Source organism: Seriola aureovittata, chromosome 5 (assembly GCF_021018895.1).
Source record: "Seriola aureovittata isolate HTS-2021-v1 ecotype China chromosome 5, ASM2101889v1, whole genome shotgun sequence".
Lineage (NCBI taxonomy): Eukaryota > Metazoa > Chordata > Actinopteri > Carangiformes > Carangidae > Seriola > Seriola aureovittata.
In genome coordinates this window covers 15,370,932-15,389,759 of record NC_079368.1, presented here as the reverse complement: position 1 = coordinate 15,389,759, position 18,828 = coordinate 15,370,932, and the positions used below count along the sequence as shown (strand labels likewise).

The 18,828-nt window shown below is 40.4% G+C and overlaps 2 protein-coding genes across 2 annotated transcripts; both read left to right on the top strand.

Annotated features, from left to right (window-relative positions):
• Positions 1-1,306: 1,306 nt before the first annotated feature.
• LOC130169989 (eosinophil peroxidase-like) lies at positions 1,307-6,047 on the top strand. The gene is made up of 12 exons (XM_056377062.1): positions 1,307-1,373; positions 1,688-1,775; positions 1,936-2,111; positions 2,230-2,362; positions 2,662-2,791; positions 2,969-3,175; positions 3,419-3,776; positions 3,891-4,051; positions 4,149-4,407; positions 5,170-5,340; positions 5,472-5,709; positions 5,822-6,047. The coding sequence occupies exons 1-12, from the start codon at positions 1,307-1,309 to the stop codon at positions 6,030-6,032; spliced, it is 2,199 nt and encodes a 732-aa protein (XP_056233037.1). The 3' UTR covers positions 6,033-6,047.
• Positions 6,048-9,431: 3,384 nt separating this feature from the next.
• On the top strand, positions 9,432-14,677 carry LOC130169987 (eosinophil peroxidase-like). The gene is made up of 15 exons (XM_056377060.1): positions 9,432-9,485; positions 9,676-9,744; positions 10,028-10,115; positions 10,263-10,438; positions 10,553-10,685; positions 10,898-11,027; positions 11,205-11,411; positions 11,676-12,033; positions 12,148-12,308; positions 12,406-12,664; positions 12,751-12,921; positions 13,062-13,299; positions 13,413-13,609; positions 13,720-13,752; positions 13,862-14,677. Exons 2-15 carry the CDS (start codon positions 9,678-9,680, stop codon positions 14,281-14,283), a joined length of 2,640 nt encoding a protein of 879 aa, XP_056233035.1. The 5' UTR covers positions 9,432-9,485; positions 9,676-9,677; the 3' UTR covers positions 14,284-14,677.
• The last annotated feature ends 4,151 nt before the right edge of the window (positions 14,678-18,828 follow it).

Below are 18,828 nucleotides of genomic sequence, written 5' to 3'. Positions count from 1 at the left end.
ATTCAACTGCCAAAAAAATATTTGTAGAGAACTATCAACTAACAACTAAACAAATTTTTCAACAACAATGTAATTCAAAGACATAGAAAGGCATTAAGGCAAGACATACAAGAGAAGATAAGGATAGTTCAAACTCAATAAACCACAAAAAACAGCAACTTAATAGTTAATCTTGTCCCTCTATAAAACAAATCAAACTGTCACCAATAAAAAAACAAAAAAAAAACAAAGCAATAAATAAATAAAAAAATGCTGAATATTAATAACTTTAACACACTTTACTAAGAAATGCATACTAATATGTTGGAAAAATGAATCTCTTCCTACTTTTGGGAAGTCTCTAGACCAAGTAGTGAAATAAAAAGAGATGGAAAAAAACAAACAAGCAAAAAACAAAAGTGACGAAATATGAGAGAGTTCATTAAGAAATGTTTCAATTCTTGTCTGATATTTGCAAAAACCAGTGGACAATGATCTGGACTCCTGCAAGGCAGATTCTTACATAAAGTAAAAATAGATGTTTGTTTCAATTCTGTTTCAGTAACTAAATGAAAGAATCACTTTTCTTTTTCTTTTGAATCATGTTGCATTCCAGGTAAAAGCTTTAGGAATGTGTTGAGTAAACTGTTGGGTACTGCCAGAGAGGCGACATCATTTACTGATTTTAAATGATGAGGAACTGTTTCTGAAAATGGACTCACGGTGGCAGGAGTCAGTTATGCCCAACTGTCTGTATAATAGTCCCGCTTAGTTTATTTGATAGGATTTTACCTCATCCCTTCACTCGCTGTCCTTCACAAACTATGAAAGTAGGAAGTAGGGAAAACATTTTGACACAAATGACCCTCTTATGACCCTCATGGGGCTATTTTCACTTAGAGCATTGTGTTGGCGGTTAATTGAAGTGTTAGGTCCTACAGGTTTTTTAGTTTCCTGTTAAACAACATGTCCATTTCTTTCGGAACCTGCTCGAACAAAGATGCCCCAGGTGTCACCAATGGGGATTTCTCTGACAGAGAAAGTGCTATATATATATGGAGGACAAATTGGTGTAAAATGCACTGACTCCTGACTGCAGGTGGAGGATCAAACTGGGACGTCACAGGTACTGTGGTCGAGCATCTTGTCTAACTCTTTACCTTTCACATAGTGTTTCTTCATACTTGTGAATAGCAGATGCACCTCACATTCAGGCAATCATGCACTCGTTATATATTTTTAAGTAAGGATTTTAAAGAAAAGTTAAAAAAAAATCTGTATATAATCAGTTTTGTACATGACAGGACTGTGCCTGTCTTTTTCAGAGATGAAATGGTTTATGTGTCTGATAGCTGTCGGTCTTTACCTGTGTTTGCAAAGCCATGTAAATGCTGGTGAGTATTATGAAATTGGAAAATAATTTCATTATAATAATTTCATATCTATGACATTATAAATGTGTATAAAATAGTCTCTTGCTAAAGTTTATTTTGTCAAATTGATAAAAAATAGAAATCAGAGAAGATATATTGAAACAGTGTTTTGCTGTAATTACTGAATTGACATTAATTGAATTGAAACTTGCAGATAAAAAAAATCCATCAATTTTAAGAAATCATGCAGAAAAAGAAAGCACAGAGACAGGTGACTGGATTGTGTTTAACAACAAAGAGCAGATTTACTGTGAGATTTCTTTTTTCCCCATCAGGATCACGTTTCAGCAGAAGTGTCATTGAAAAAGCTGTGACTGAAGCAAAGGCCACTGTGGACTCAGCTTATGAGTACTCCAGAAAAGAGTGCGTGCACACATCTGCTCGATTTGCTGCACATGTTCTGCAGTGAGAGAAAAATAAATGGCAAAACATGAATGTATCAGAATATTCAAACTGCAGATTTCATGGCATCAGAAGCAGTGACATCTAAGTGCTGATAAATGGACCTCTCCACACAACACAGGAGCATTGATCGGGTCAGGAGGAATGCAGCGAGTCCCTCAGACGTCCTGCGGCTGTTGAAACAACCCGCTGGACCAACCCGCACTGCTGTCCGTGCTGCAGACTATATGGATGTTGCTGTGAAGCTGATCAAGAGGTCTCTGGACAGACGTCCAAAACGCTCCATCAATGCCACAGGTGTGTATCCAAACTACAGTGTCTTTTTTTTTTTTTTTTTTTTTAATTTTCCATACAGGTGGCTTCAAGTTACTAAGTAAGTCAGCTAAAATGTCTATCCCTTGCCTCTGTGAATTAGATTTGATCTCTGAGGAGGATCTGCACTTCATCGCTGATCTGACCGGCTGCTCTCCCCGACACCGGGTCCCTTCTTGCAAGACAACTCCAAATTTAGACAAGTTTCGCACTGCAAGCAGCACCTGCAATAACAGGTGAGGAACCTGCTAGATTATTTTTTTTAAGAGAGGAACCAGGAAAAGAACAAGCAACAAACAATCAAGCTAATTGACTGCTTAATTTTTGCCACCGTGGTCAATTTGAACCTTGTAAAAGATTCCACCCCTGAGTTCTGTCTTTTTTGTCATTTGATTTCACAACTACAAAAACTTAAAGTGGGTGTGGATGGTTGGAATGTTGGCAGTCAAGTATAAGACTGTTTGTTCATGTTTTTCACGATACACCCAGGTGCAAGACAAAGAGAAACAATAATAAAGGATTTTTTCTCCCTCAGAGAAAACACTCGCTGGGGATCCTCCAACATACCTTTCACCCGCTGGCTCCCTGCTGAGTATGAGGATGGCACCTCTCTGCCTAAAGGCTGGACCCCTAATCTGAGAGTCAACAAACATTTGCTTCCATTGGTAATATATTTATATATATATTCTATATAAAGAACAATGTGCTGTTATAAATTGAATATTTAATCACATCTGCAGTGATGCTTAATGTATTTTCTCACTTGTAAAATGAGAGATAATCAATGATAGATGTATCAATCACTTTCATCAAGGTGATCATTGTCTACATCCTGTCCCCAGGTAAGGGAAGTGTCCAACCGAATTCTGCGCACAGCTAACTCTGATGTGGAGAGCGACCCTCTCTACACTCACCTGGTGACAATCTTTGGCCAATGGACTGACCACGACCTGACCTTCACTCCTCACTCTCCTGTCATCCGCTCATTCAATAATGGTGTTGACTGCGACAAGAGCTGTGAACGCACAGAGCCCTGCTTCCCCATTGAGGTCAGTGTCACTGCATCACAAAAGAAAAGATGTGAATACACACACACACACACACACACACACACACACACACACACACACACACACACACACACACACACACACACACACACACACACACACACACACACACACACTCTCTCTCTCTCACACACACACACACACACACACAAACACACACACACACACACACACACACACACACACACAGTGAATTCTAACTGCTTCTTGTCGTCTAAACAGATTCCCAAGAAAGACCCCCGTTTTGGCAAAAAGTCAGAGGAGTGCATACCCTTCTTCCGCTCATCAGCAGGTTGTGGATCAGGCAACACTGGCCACATCTTTGGTGCGAGCACTGTCCGTCAGCAGATGAACTCTCTCACAGCTTTCATCGATGTGGGCCAGGTGTACGGTTCAGATGATACCAAAGCTCGCTTCCTCCGCAACCTCACCACGGATGAGGGTCTATTGAGAGTCAACACAGAGTACACTGACAATGGCCGTGAGCTCCTGCCCTTCACCAACATGGGTGCCAACATGTGTGCCTCACGAGCCCGCATTACTAATGACGATGTAGAGGAGGTGCCCTGCTTTCTGGCTGGTGAGTGGCAACAAAAGCTGGTAAACAAGCTGCGGTGCAAGTACTAACCACACATTGTGGTTGTACAACAACATTTGATTGTGATTGTTAAAAACCTTCTGCTTTGTGTTCCAGGTGATGAGCGCAGCAACGAGAACATTGGTCTGACCTCTCTACACACACTGTTGATGCGTGAGCACAACCGTCTGGCTCGTGCCCTGGCCGAACTCAATCCTCACTGGGGCGGAGAGAGACTCTACCAGGAGGCCCGCAAGATCATGGGAGGATACTTCCAGGTCAGAGAGGGGCTTAGCTGCATGAAGAACACAAATCTTGCATTAACGATTGTGTCCTTGCGTGGTTCAGTTAACTCAGTTTCTTTTTGTTTTTCAGGTTCTTACCTTCAGAGACTACCTGCTCCACATTGTTGGTCCAGACTTCATCGCCAGGCAGCTGTCCACCTATCCTGGTTATGATGAAAATGTGGACCCCAGCATCTCCAATGTGTTTGCCACAGCTGCCTACCGATTTGCTCACCTGATGGTTCAGCCTTTCATGTTTCGTCTTGATGAGAAATATCAAGAGCACCCTGAATACCCCAGCAAGCTGCTTCACAGAGCCTTCTTCACACCATGGAGGATCGTCTTTGAAGGTTGCCATGGAAATTGCACGAATAGCGTCTAATGATAAACACATAAATGAGTATAAAGATATAAAGGAATAGCCTTTAAGCTATTCCTTTATATCTTATATCTACATATATGTATATATATATATATATGTATATATATATATATATATACATACATATACACATATATAACTGAGATTCCTAATGAACAATAGTGAAACATTCAAGAGAACAAACCGTACTGATAATAACACATGAGACATATAACTAACATACTCAGCCTGATGTGTATCAGACCTATAGTATACCAGAACACTTGCGCATATAGAACATGAGGAACATCACACCGACACACCCATACAACTGTATTATACAGCTGTCATACTCATGTCATTTCAGGCAACAATGCAAAGACATTACATGATGTTATGTAAGATGGGATATTTTTATGTCTTATACAACCTCCTTTCTCAATGTATGGCCAACAAGCTCATTAACTTGACAGAAACTGACAAGCAGATAATAAGTAGATAATTGCTTAGGTACAATGAACCACTGGCACAAAACAAGATGAGCAACAAAAACAATTAACACAAAGCAGCTAAAACCTACACTGAGCTGCAGAGAGGGGGCAACATTCTCAGTGGCATCAGCAGCACTATAAGTGCTCTCACATGACAGAGGCTTATAAGTAATCCAATCAAAAATATAACCAAACTGCAACTAAACTGAGATCCAAAATAGCTTTAAAGTTAAATTGTTCCTATCTCTTGGGCTCCTCAGGTGGAGTGGACCCAATCCTGAGGGGGCTGGTGGGTCGCCAGGCCAAGCTGAACACACAGGATCACATGATGACAGATGAGCTGAGGGACAGGCTGTTTAAATTCTCCACTGAGTTGGCTCTGGATCTGGGTGCACTCAACATGCAGAGAGGAAGAGACCATGGACTCCCTGGTATTACTCTGGTTCAACCGCTCTCTGTATTTTTTGACTTGTATCTGTGGGACGTTGTCTGCATCTAAGTCTTTGCAGGCTTTAAAGAACATACACACTGTCCTATCTTCACACTGTATGCTCCCTTTTAGGTTACAACCAATGGCGCAAGTTCTGTGGACTGTCCCAACCACGAAATCAGAAGCAACTGGCAAAAGTTCTGAAAAATAAGAAACTGGCCAGGAGCCTATTTAAACTCTATCGCAAAGCTGACAACATCGATGTGTGGCTGGGAGGAGTGGCTGAGCCGTTTGTCCGTGGAGGAAGAGTGGGACCCCTGTTTGGCTGCCTGATTGCCACTCAGTTCCAGAGGATTCGCCAGGGAGACAGGTAAGCGGACAGGAAGCAGACCTGAAATCACATTACTGACAGACATGTACTAAAGAGCTGGAGATAGCTGAGTTAGCCACAACTTTGGACATTAACAAACTGTCAATTTCAGATATTGGTGGGAGAACGAGGGAGTCTTCACTGAGGCTCAGAGGGAGTCCCTGAGGGAAACATCACTTGCCCGCATCATCTGTGACAACACTGGTATCACTGAAGTACCAGCTAAGCCCTTCCAGTACAAGCTCAGAGTGTCCGGTTACACTAAATGTACGAGCATCCCTGCCTTTGACCTCAGTCCGTGGAGGGAGAATATGACAGTCTGACAGTCTGACTAAAGGCAGCTACATCTCAGACCATCTAAAGAGATCTTTCTTCACACTGATGTGATGTCCTCAAAACATTACTGACACAGAGCTACAATGTTTAAAACCTGTGTCATTGTTTGATTTTGAATATTTGCTTTCTTTGTTGTGTTGAACGAAATAATTGTCCTTGTGCAGTTTACCTACATTACTTATTTAAATGAAAAAAGAAAATTCCTAGGTCATATTTTCTCAGGCCCTTTAGACTAAAATGTTATTCTTATGTTCAACAAATAAATGTGAACCATCTCATAATTTCTAAATGATGTAAAAGATATGCATTTTTTCAAAGTTAAATAAATTAAAAACGTGTGGAATAAAGTTGTGTTCTACCTATGAATTAACATATAAGATTAACAATACTTTAAGTGTAAAGTAATAAAGAAACGGCCCAGCATTTCCTTTTTATAACAACATTTGGAAGATCTTTGGTGTCGTACTGGGCAACACTGACAGCAGGAGAAAATACATCCATGACACAGCATACAAGAGTCATGCTGGCTTGGTATAGACAATATTGAAATAAATAACATGTAATAAAGAAATATATATAATAATCATCATAAAGGTTGTATGCACATAATGGTTTCAGTAACAGTCAAGCCTTTTTCTGTCAGAGCTCGATCTCTTCCAAATTTTATCTGTCTGAGTTAGAACTTCAAAATAGGAGAAATATGTTTAAAGGGCATATTTGATAAGCTACAGTATATGTAGAGTATTTCACTTAAAGAGCTGCTTTTTCTAGATAAAGATTCGGCAACACATCAGTCTAGTTTGTTGGACTGCCAGCCGGTTGGTGTGCAATGAAATAGAGAGAGTGGAGGTGAGTTTACCCTGCACTGCATCCTTACAGCTACAAGAATACAAGCAGTAGTTTTCCATCAGATGGGAATAAATTCATGCTCAGGACTTGACTCTCAAAAGTGAAGAGGTGTGGCAACCACTCACACTTGAAACATGTTCCAATGTAACATAAGCAACAGGCTTATGTACAGTTGTTGAGTCCAAATGACTATGTGGACTCTAATCTCAGAATAAGGGGTTTTTAAGACAACAGCAGTTATGTCATATGACTTTAGCTATTATCTATTTGTTGACCTTATCTTTTATAATACAATCAAGCTGTAGCCCATCCACATCTTATAACAGACCACACATTAACACACCTGCCTGCCAAATAAACCTTATTTTCTTTACTCTTTATACTGTAGATTGATATTGTGATACATTTTGCTTTTTCACAACTTAAAAAACGTTCTCTGCCTCACTGCACTTACATGTGGAGAGGGATTCAAAAAGGCCAAAGAGGCCGCTGGGTGTATCCTGCATAGCAGCCAGAAAATTTGGAGCTTCAAATGTTGGATTTCTGCAACTGAGCGTGTAATATCTACACAAAAACAGTGAAATTTCAGGTTCAACACCATGATGTTATTGTGGATCACATAAACTAAAAATAAACCATAATGGTCAAAAAGGCAAAGGCACTGCAAGGCCCACACCTTCCCATTGAATGGGTTGACTAATTACTTTAATTACAATGACTCACATTATAATGTGGTATTCTGTAAACCACCTTAATAGTTGGTAAAGCTTAGCTTTCCACTGTTGGTGATTACTACCCCATGTGCCCTGGATGGAAAAGTTTCTCACTCAGGAACACATGAATCCTGATTTCTTATAGAAAAGGAGCAAAGTTCTTGGATTAGATGAAATGAAGAATGAACAATCGTGTCATGATCTCACTGCTTGGTCGAAATACGCTGATTCTGTCCAGCTCACTAAGAAATAACACACATTGTCAGTGTAAGATGGAACTACATGCTTTGCATCGAATGTGCGCAGATTTGAAGATCTCTGTCCAGTTGAAAGTCTGTTTGCAGGTAAAAAAAAAGAAGGCGTGTGGGCACAGCAGCTTTGTGGCTCTGCTGTGGTTGGTTTTCAGCTGTAGGCCTTTTCACAACTGACATATTGACTTATTGTGAAAAGCACCAGTGTTAGTAATAATGTAAGATGAGATTTATTCTTGTGAGGACATATTCAACAGATTGCCTTATTTTGCATTGTTCATTATTTTGAGTCCACATAATTTAATTATTTGTAACTACATTTATAAATATTGTATTCTGCTGTTTAAGTTTAATCTGGAACTATATAATATGGCGCACTTTAGTGGCAGGTAATGTGAGTTATGATTAGGAGTGGCGGAGTGATATGTAAGAGGTGAGATGTCACTTTGGTAGTCAGTGTTCGGTTTGCCTAGGGGGGGTTCTCCGGGAATTAATAAAAGATGGATTGACCTACACAGAGAAGTTGTCCCCGTGCTCTTGCTTTACCCACAGCCCTTCGATAGTTTAATTAAGCAATATGTAAGGCAATAGTTAAGACATCCCAAAACATGTCTTACAATAAATTCAGGGACGGCTCAAGTCGACTCAAGTCTCCCAGTGAACACACATAGCAAGAAAATTTGGATTGATACTTACTTAAAATTTCACTGAATTTCATAATACAAATTTCACATAGAGCATCATTAAGTGAAACTAAATATTAAATGAACTTATTTCGCTTTTAGCACAAAAAAAGCCGAAATTGTATGTTGGCTTTTGTTTGTGTTATATGAAACTAGGTTACATGTAAGGGACACTGAATTTTTTGGACATGATGCTTTTATGTTTTACTGTACCTGTTCATGTAAAGGGGTATTTATATTCCATATTTGTTTAGAGTCCAGTAAACGAAGCAGTTTGCTTTTGTCACTGTGTATTGCTCAGAAATTATACGTCCAACTTGGCCTACAGTAAAACATCAAAGCACTATGTCCAAACAAAATCAGTTTCTATCCTACTTCTATTTATTTGTTTTGTTTTCTATATTGTTCCAGGAGGCTTTTTGTTAGTCACGTAACCTCAGTGATGTCTCAGACCATTCTGTAGGTTGTCAGAAGGGGGGCAAATGTTTTCAGGTAAGCGTTGATAGGCTGCCTGACAAATGTGGCGTTGCTGAGCCACTTATTGTTTGTTTGGCATCATCTAAACGCTATAGCGGAGTTTAACTGAATAAAAGAAAAATCCTCAATAGCCTATATTATAAGCATGCAATAAAATACACTGGAACAACATTTTAAGAAATAAAAAAAAGTGCAGTCAAAGCTAAAGTGAACAATTCGGGTTGATGAAATGCCACTTTTGACTTTAAGTGGAGTGCGTTCCTCACTGCCACAGCTGTCATGTTAATTGGCTTAATTATCAGAAGTTGCTTTACAGGGATACTATGGAGGAGGAACGGAGAACATTCTTGACTACAGGTGTCACATAAATGAAGCGTCGCGGCTATATAAACACTGATCACGACAGCAAATAATTCAAGTTGGATACTGAAGAACATTAGAGGACACGAGCTTCAGCTTCTACACAGGTGACTTTTCCAAATGCTGTTTTTTTAACACCATATACACAGTTAGTAGGATATATTATAAGCTATAATAGAATGATGAATAGATATTTTTGTCCTGTTTGTTTTGAAGGAAATGTTGAAATATTCTTTTAGCTAGAATTATTTGATCAGTGCCTAAATGACAATATGACAATATTTGTCTGTTTCACAGAGATGAATCGTTTTCTGTGTTTTCTGGCTGCAGCACTTTGCATGTGCTTGCAATGGCAGGTGAATGCCGGTGAGTGCTGCCTCTCTCATCTTAGAAGAGTTAAATGATTTAATAGTGTAATTGATCTAATCTCATTCTAATACAATGTATTCTATTATTTTTATATTAAACACCAGATCTTAAAGAAATGTACGTTTGGATCTTCAGTAATGTTATTCTGTGAAATGCTGTAACTGTGTGATATGAACGACATTTAAACATTATGGTGTCAGAAATGCACTGACCAAAAACATCCACATTAAGAGTGAATCATAAGTAAATTAAACAAAATACATATTTTTTTTCTTTCCAGAATCGCGTTTGAGCAGGAGCGTGATTGAAGATGCGGTGGCAGCGGCCAAGGCCACGGTGGATAATGCCTATGAATATTCCAGACAAGAGTGAGTTTACAAACCCGTTGAACGGCTTTGAAATCGTTAAATCTTCAGTAGGTCGAACCAAAAAGGGACAACAACATAGATCCTTAAAAATGATACTGTTATTTTGAATGACTGTATTGATACATCGGACCTCTCCACACAACACAGGAGCATTGATCGGGTCAGGAGGAATGCAGCGAGTCCCTCAGACGTCCTGCGGCTGTTGAAACAACCCGCTGGACCAACCCGCACTGCTGTCCGTGCTGCAGACTATATGGATGTTGCTGTGAAGCTGATCAAGAGATCTCTGGACAGACGTCCAAAACGCTCCATCAATGCCACAGGTGTGTATCCAAACTACAGTGTCTTTTTTTTTTTTTAATTAATTTTCCATACAGGTGGCTTCAAGTTACTAAGTTACTCAGCTAAAATGTCTATCCCTTGCCTCTGTGAATTAGATGTGATCTCTGAGGAGGACCTGCACTTCATCGCTGATCTGACCGGCTGCTCTCCCCGACACCGGGTCCCTTCCTGCACTACAACTCCCAATTTAAACAAGTTTCGGACTGCAAGCAGCACCTGCAATAACAGGTGAGGAACCTTTCATTTTCATTTCAAAATAACAGATAATGAAAATAGGTGAATGATACCGAGTATGATGCACCTGGTTTTGAATGTGGCAACATGTTTCCTTTTCCCTGTGTTCTCATTTAAAATATTTAATAAAAAAAGAGCCATGAGACTTATTCCCAAAACAGAGAAGATAACAAGATCAATGATAGATTTATTTCTCTGACATATAGAGAAAACACTCGCTGGGGATCCTCCAACATACCTTTCACCCGCTGGCTCCCTGCTGAGTATGAGGATGGCACCTCTCTGCCTAAAGGCTGGACCCCTAATCTGAGTGTCAACAGACATTTGCTTCCATTGGTAATGTATTTATATATATATTCTATATAAAGAACAATGTGCTGTTATAAATTGAATATTTAATCACATCTGCAGTGATGCTTAATGTATTTTCTCACTTGTAAAATGAGAGATAATCAATGATAGATGTATCAATCACTTTCATCAAGGTGATCATTGTCTACATCCTGTCCCCAGGTAAGGGAAGTGTCCAACCGAATTCTGCGCACAGCTAACTCTGATGTGGAGAGCGACCCTCTCTACACTCACCTGGTGGTGATCTTTGGCCAATGGACTGACCACGACCTGACCTTCACTCCTCACTCTCCTGTCATCCGCTCATTCAAGAATGGTGTTGACTGCGACAAGAGCTGTGAACGCACAGAGCCCTGCTTCCCTATTGAGGTCAGTGTCACTGCATCACAAAAGAAAAGATGTGAATACACACACACACACACACACACACACACACACACACACACACACACACACACACCACACACACACACACACACACACACACAACACACACACACACCACACACACACACTCTCTCTCTCACACACACACACACACACACACACACACACACACACACACACACACACACACACACACACACACACACACACACAGTGAATGCTAACTGCTTCTTGTCGTCTAAACAGATTCCCAAGAAAGACCCCCGTTTTGGCAAATGGTCAGAGGAGTGCATACCCTTCTTCCGCTCATCAGCAGGTTGTGGATCAGGCAACACTGGCCACATCTTTGGTGCGAGCACTGTCCGTCAGCAGATGAACTCTCTCACAGCTTTCATCGATGTGGGCCAGGTGTACGGTTCAGATGATACCAAAGCTCGCTTCCTCCGCAACCTCACCACGGATGAGGGTCTATTGAGAGTCAACACAGAGTACACTGACAATGGCCGTGAGCTCCTGCCCTTCACCAACATGGGTGCCAACATGTGTGCCTCACGAGCCCGCATTACTAATGACGATGTAGAGGAGGTGCCCTGCTTTCTGGCTGGTGAGTGGCAACAAAAGCTGGTAAACAAGCTGCGGTGCAAGTACTAACCACACATTGTGGTTGTACAACAACATTTGATTGTGATTGTTAAAAACCTTCTGCTTTGTGTTCCAGGTGATGAGCGCAGCAACGAGAACATTGGTCTGACCTCTCTACACACACTGTTGATGCGTGAGCACAACCGTCTGGCTCGTGCCCTGGCCGAACTCAATCCTCACTGGGGCGGAGAGAGACTCTACCAGGAGGCCCGCAAGATCATGGGAGGATACTTCCAGGTCAGAGAGGGGCTTAGCTGCATGAAGAACACAAATCTTGCATTAACGATTGTGTCCCTGCGTGGTTCAGTTAACTCAGTTTCTTTTTGTTTTTCAGGTTCTTACCTTCAGAGACTACCTGCTCCACATTGTTGGTCCAGACTTCATCGCCAGGCAGCTGTCCACCTATCCTGGTTATGATGAAAACGTGGACCCCAGCATCTCCAATGTGTTCGCCACAGCTGCCTACCGATTTGCTCACCTGATGGTTCAGCCTTTCATGTTTCGTCTTGATGAGAAATACAAGGAGAACAGAGAATTTCCCTCCCCACTGCTTCACAAAGCCTTCTTCGCACCATGGAGGATCGTCTTTGAAGGTTTGGCCAAGAGCCTTAATTCTTTGTTCTTCCTTAGAAAGAAAATTAATACAATTGATCACTTAATGATATGTTGTACTCTACAGGTGGAGTGGACCCAATCCTGAGGGGGCTGGTGGGCCGTCAGGCCAAGCTTAACACGCAGGATCAGATGATGACAGATGAGCTGAGGGACAGGCTGTTTAAATTCTCTGCTGAATTGGCTCTGGATCTGGGGGCACTCAACATGCAGAGAGGAAGAGACCATGGACTTCCTGGTATTTATTTAGTCTTCATAGCTTCATTTCCTTAAAGTTGAGAATTAATTTTGCCTACATGTCCGGGCTATGGCAGGCATTACAGATTACACTCTGGAACTGAACAGGACAACACTTTAACCCAGTGTCTCCATCTTTAGGTTACAACCAATGGCGCAAGTTCTGTGGGCTGTCACAACCACGAAATCTGGCACAGCTGGCGAGGGTTATGAACAACATTGGCCTGGCCAAGAACCTTCTGGATCTCTACGGCACTCCTGACAACATCGACGTGTGGCTGGGAGGAGTGGCTGAGCCGTTTGTCCGTGGAGGAAGAGTGGGACCCCTGTTTGCCTGCCTGATTGCCACGCAGTTCCAGAGGATCCGCCAGGGAGACAGGTATATTACTAGACCAACATTGATAAAATATGTGGACATAGCTGTGTTAGCTGCACCTTTATGTTCCTTTTTCATTCAGAGACTTCAAATGTTAACAAACTGTCAAATTTCAGGTTTTGGTGGGAGAACGAGGGAGTCTTTACTGAGGCTCAGAGGGAGTCCCTGAGGGAAACATCACTTGCCCGGATCATGTGTGACAACACTGGCATCACTGAAGTACCTGACAGACCCTTCCAGTACAGGCCTCGAGGATCTGGTTACACTCAGTGTGAGGACATCCCTACCTTTGACCTCAGTCCATGGAGGGAGGGTGAGTTGATATTGTGAAATCTGCTCTGACACAGTTGAGTATGACTTGTGCCAACATTGGAGTATTTTGGAAATACTGATTTTTCCCTTTAATCCTTTAATTTTCTGTAGGTGGAGACTCAATTGGAACACAAGAATCACCAGGTAAGTCTACCACTTTCTGTCCAATTATCCATGCATATTTAAATTGATATTCTCAAAGTAACTTTAAAATGGGACGGTTCTGTTGCTTTAATTGTACTTTTTCACACAGGAAAAGGGCTACGCACTCCAAGAGACATACACTCTGGCACCAAGGAGAATGTTGCCTTCTCTGTGCGACTGGGAAACAACTTCCCCAAATCCGGCGTGCCTATCACCTTCCGTGACGTCATCTACAATGGACAGAAGAGCTACGACACCAAGACAGGGATTTTCACTTGCGAGCACCCAGGTGTTTACGAGTTTCAGTTCCACTGCACGATCAACAAGAACGATGCCAGTGTGGATCTGCTGCGTAACGGAGAGCTGATCGTGCACTCATTCACCACGCGACAGAACGGGTACATCACAGCCAGCGGCAACACGTATGTTAAGCTTCAAAAGGGAGACAAGGTCTGGCTGATGGCCAACCATGGTAGCAACGGTTTGACCAAAGACAGCTTCTTCTCAGGGCATCTGCTGTTCACTGAGTAGGAAACCTCCCTCAAGTTACCCTGCTCTAAAGGAATTGAAGACAAAATAACATGTTAAAACTGACAAGTATCACAGTCAACCTTGCTTACAAGAAAACAGAGTGTTTAAAAACCCATGGCATTATTTTAGTATTTAAAAGCTTCTACTTGATGTGATATATTCTCTCTTTTCTTGAATGAATCATTTTCTTGCCTTTTAATATTGTCTTTAATTCTTTTCTGAAAGTTGCATTATACAGTAACATTCACACAGCCTTTGTCCGGAAAATGATTGTATATTGTAACAGCTGTAATTTTTAACAGATTTTTGGAACACACATTTGTTTGTCCCAAATATAAGTGTAAGACACTGTGTCACGTTTGACATCAATAAATGATTTTTTTTTAGATATCAACTTCTGCCTCTGAGTGAAATGCATCATGATACAGAACAATCGTTCAGAAGATAATTCATTTTGTTTGCAGACGCATCTGAAGATGTCCTTAAAAAGACCAGCAGATGCCACTTACATACAAAGTTTCAAGGACAGGAAGGAAGGCACAAGCACAACCTGTGGGTTTGGAGGAATTTCAGTTTCTGCACTAAGGACTCAGGGGTGATTTTTAAGTTTAACTGTTGATTTGTTGATGGAGGACAAATTAAAGGAAAATCCTGAAAAATGAGTGGAGAAACAGCATGACAATGCCATAGGGAATGATGAGTCACTGAATGTTTTGAGTATGAAAATGACACAAATCAAATGCTATGCCCTTTGCAGTGACTAGATCTCAATCTAATTGAAACCCTGTGAGAGATTTTGGATCAGCGTGTTTGATGATGTGCATCTCTCCACCACATAATCAAAACACCAAATGAGGGCATATCTTTTGGAAGAATGATGTTCCATAACTCCAGTAGAGTTCAGAGACTTGGAGAATCAGTGCCAAGGCGGACTGAAGCTGTACTAGCAGCATGTAGTGGCCCCACACCTTACTAAGACACTCTGTATATGTTGCCTATACTGTTAAAAACATCATAAATTAAAAAAAATAAAAATAAAATTTCATGTTTGCTTTAAACTCATGCAGTCTTAAACGTTGTAATCGTTTCAGTTAAAGGAAAGCAAAGAATCAAAATAGGTTGATTGCTTGGAGCTAAATTAAAAGACAGGATGTTCAGAGGTAATGTTTATTTAGATTATGTATTACTAGTACTGATCCAGTGCTACCCAATACAGTGCTAATTTAGTTCTTCAGTGGAAGAATGTTGAAAATATTAAATCACTGAAGGAGAGGTGAACGCTAACCAGGAGAGAAGTTATTTTCAGTAGAGTATAAAGCATAATTTAACAAAACGAAAAGCACAATTTAGTCCCATAGATTTATTATTCCAATAGACTGCAGTTGATTTCCCTTCAACTCAACACAGTCCATGTAAAAGCTGTGCTCTCCATCCATGACAACATCGACATGTGGCTGAGCCTCAATTCCACTCAGCGCATCTGGCCACTCTGGTCCAGCTGTTTCAAGCTCTCTTGTGGGACATTTCCACAGGACATTTAAAGCGCACTTTGGCGCGCTCTGGTGGCAACGAGGCTCCTAAGCAGGCGCTTAGTTCGCATATATGAGTCAGGTCAGTTCTGATTTGATCCCCTTTTTCTCATTGGCACTAGAAAGTAGCCTATTGATTTGATCTCTTTAAAAAAAAAAACTATTATAGTAAGTTTGTTGAATGCAAATTAATGTATGGGCTGTAATCTCAGAGTCACAGTCTTCAAGCGGCACCAATTGATACCTGTTACAAGAAGTCTAATAAAAGCCACATTTTACAACAAGTGCTAACATTTATTATATCATCATCACCAAAATTCCAGTTAATCCAGTTTGTTGACTTAAATTACATAAAACATTAAACAGCACTGAATCCTGCAGAATATTCAATTACCTGCGGTTACATATCACCAAATAATCATATTTCAGTGCCTGACTTCGCGCTGCAAGCTGTCCAGTATCCAATACAGATGGCAGTTTTTAATTCACACAACGATCATTGTGTGAAAAAAAAAATATAGTGTTTTAAGTATTATCATTGAAAAGGATCATTTAATATAATAATGAATAAATTCCCGTTCCCTTGCAAGTATGCCAACTGACATGTGATTCAGAACAGCGCTGCTCCTCCTCCTTCAGCTGGCAGCACGGCTGGTTCACTGATACGGGCATGTGGTCGGGAAGACAGGGCTGCTTGTGTCCGGCCTGGCGCCACGCAGGGGCAGGACAGCTAGTTTAGGTCCAAGAGCTTTGTAAATGGCGGCTAAAAGAGGAGCGAAATGTAAACACTCATTGTCTGTCAAGATATTAAATAACTGGTGTAATGGGAGCCCAAACAGCCTGTTTCACTGTGGACTAAGCTAACAGGTTAGTTTACAACACTCACCTTACTTTGAGAAAAAGTGGGTGACATACTGTCGACCTCTCGGAGTTTTCTCCCTCCTGTCTGTGTTTACTGTCCCTGCAGTTTGGAAGCCAGGTTGCTCTTTGGAAGGCCGACACATGCTTCAGTTTCCACCGTCATGTTTGCAGTTCACTTCTAGCATCGTTCCGTGTGCGCCTAGTTTGAAGGCAGGACCGAACCGTTTCATGTAATTTATCTTATGTCAAAAAAGGAAAAGGAAATTATTTGAAAATAAAAATTCCTAAAAATAGTTATTAGACTATGTATTTGTTGACCTGATCTCTTATAATGCCATCATGCTGAAGCCCATCTTATAACCACAGATCACAAATGAACACACCTGCCTGCCAAATAAACCTTGCTTTCTTTACTCTTCAAACTGAAGATTAATATTGTGATACAATTAGCTTTTTTCACAACTTAAAAACGTTTCCTGCCTCACTGCACTTACACGTGGAGAAGGATTCAAAAAGGCCAAAGAGGCCGCTGGGTGTATCGTGCATAGCAGCCAGGAAATCTGGATCTTCAAATGTTGGATTTCTGTAAGTGATTAAAGGTATAGTGTAATAGCTACACAAAGACAATGAGATTTGATGTACAGAAACATGACGTAGCCTAATTGTGGAACACATGAACTAAAAATTAAATCACATGTCAAAAAGACAAAGGCACTGGAAAGGCCACAAGTTTCCATTGCGTAGTGCATATCTTACACTAATTATTCTGATGACTACGGCTCCAATTACAGTTGACAATTTGTAAACAACGTTGATGCCGATCAAGTTTGCTTGCTGCTGTCGGTAATTTCCCGGAAACCTGATTGTTGTTGTAGAGAGTCAGCTAAATTCTTGGATCAGATTAAATGGAGCATGAACAATCGTGTCATGATCTCACTGCTTGGTCGAAATACACTGATTCTGTCCAGCTCACTGAGAAATAACACACATTGTCAGTGTAAGATGGGACCTCTCCTGCTTTGCGCCGAATTTGATTTTAATGCCCAAAAATCTCTGTCTTGTTGAAACTTAATAGGGTTGCATATAGGAACTGAATTTGTTTGGATATAATGCTTTCATATTTTACTGAAGCCTACTTGATCGTGTAAAGGGGTTTATATATTCCATATTTGTTTAGAATCCAGTAAAGGAAGCAAACTTTTTAGTTAAGAGTTTATAAGCAGAAAATCAATCATTCTATTGCTACTTTATTATTATTATTATTATTATTATTAATATGATTATTGTTGTTGTTGTTGTTGTTTTTATTATTATATAGCGTATATATATTTATTTAACATTGATCCAGGAAGTTGGTTTCTTTTCCTTTGTCACGCAATATAATGTGCCAGACCATTGTGTGGCTTTTCAAAATATGTGGCGAATGTTTCCACTCAAGGAAGTTGTGGATACCTGACATATCTGACATTGCTAAGCTGTTTTTTCTGTTTGACATCGTCTAAACGCTACAGCAGAGGGACTGGAAAAAAGATTTCCCCTTGAATTATAATGACTGTATTTTAAACCTGTATATAATGTTTATCTAGCACTTTTCAAAAGTATCAAAAACAATATCATGCTCATGAACAAGAACAGTTAAGGAATTTTGTTAAATAAAAACTGCAGTAAACGCTAAAATGGAAAAATAGAGCTAGTGACAGATAATAACAGGTTTCACTTTAACTATATGCAAAAGTTATATTTATAAGTTGTATGTGAAAGAACAGTGTGACTTTGCCAGAATCATTCGTTCAGGTGAAGCGTTGCCACGCAGCTTTGATGCACCTGACAAAACATGAAAAATTAAAGCCCAATAAAAATGTGTCACTATCAGAATGTTTTTCTCTGGTCACCCAAAATGTCGTTCAATATCTTGCATTATTCCTGCAAGCATGTTCTTCTGCCTGGCATTATTTTTTTTCTGCAGCTACAACTCCGGATAAACTTAATAATACTATAAAAGCATCGATGTTGACCTTCAGCAGGGGTTGTTTATTCCTCACTGCTCTGTTACCGTAATTAACCTACTCGTGAGTGGTTTCTTGAAAAGGACGCTTAGGAGGAACTAGGAAGAAAAAAAATATTTCATTGTCTGGTGAAAAATTCCTGACAACAG

Coding starts and splice junctions, on each gene's coding strand:
- LOC130169987 (XM_056377060.1), top strand. CDS start 9,678: ATGAATCGTTTTCTGTGTTTTCTGGCTGCAGCACTTTGCATGTGCTTG. Junction 10,116..10,262: donor TATGAATATTCCAGACAAGA/GTGAGTTTACAA, acceptor CACACAACACAG/GAGCATTGATCGGGTCAGGA. Junction 10,439..10,552: donor ACGCTCCATCAATGCCACAG/GTGTGTATCCAA, acceptor TCTGTGAATTAG/ATGTGATCTCTGAGGAGGAC.
- LOC130169989 (XM_056377062.1), top strand. CDS start 1,307: ATGAAATGGTTTATGTGTCTGATAGCTGTCGGTCTTTACCTGTGTTTG. Junction 4,408..5,169: donor ATGGAGGATCGTCTTTGAAG/GTTGCCATGGAA, acceptor TGGGCTCCTCAG/GTGGAGTGGACCCAATCCTG. Junction 5,710..5,821: donor AGGATTCGCCAGGGAGACAG/GTAAGCGGACAG, acceptor TGTCAATTTCAG/ATATTGGTGGGAGAACGAGG.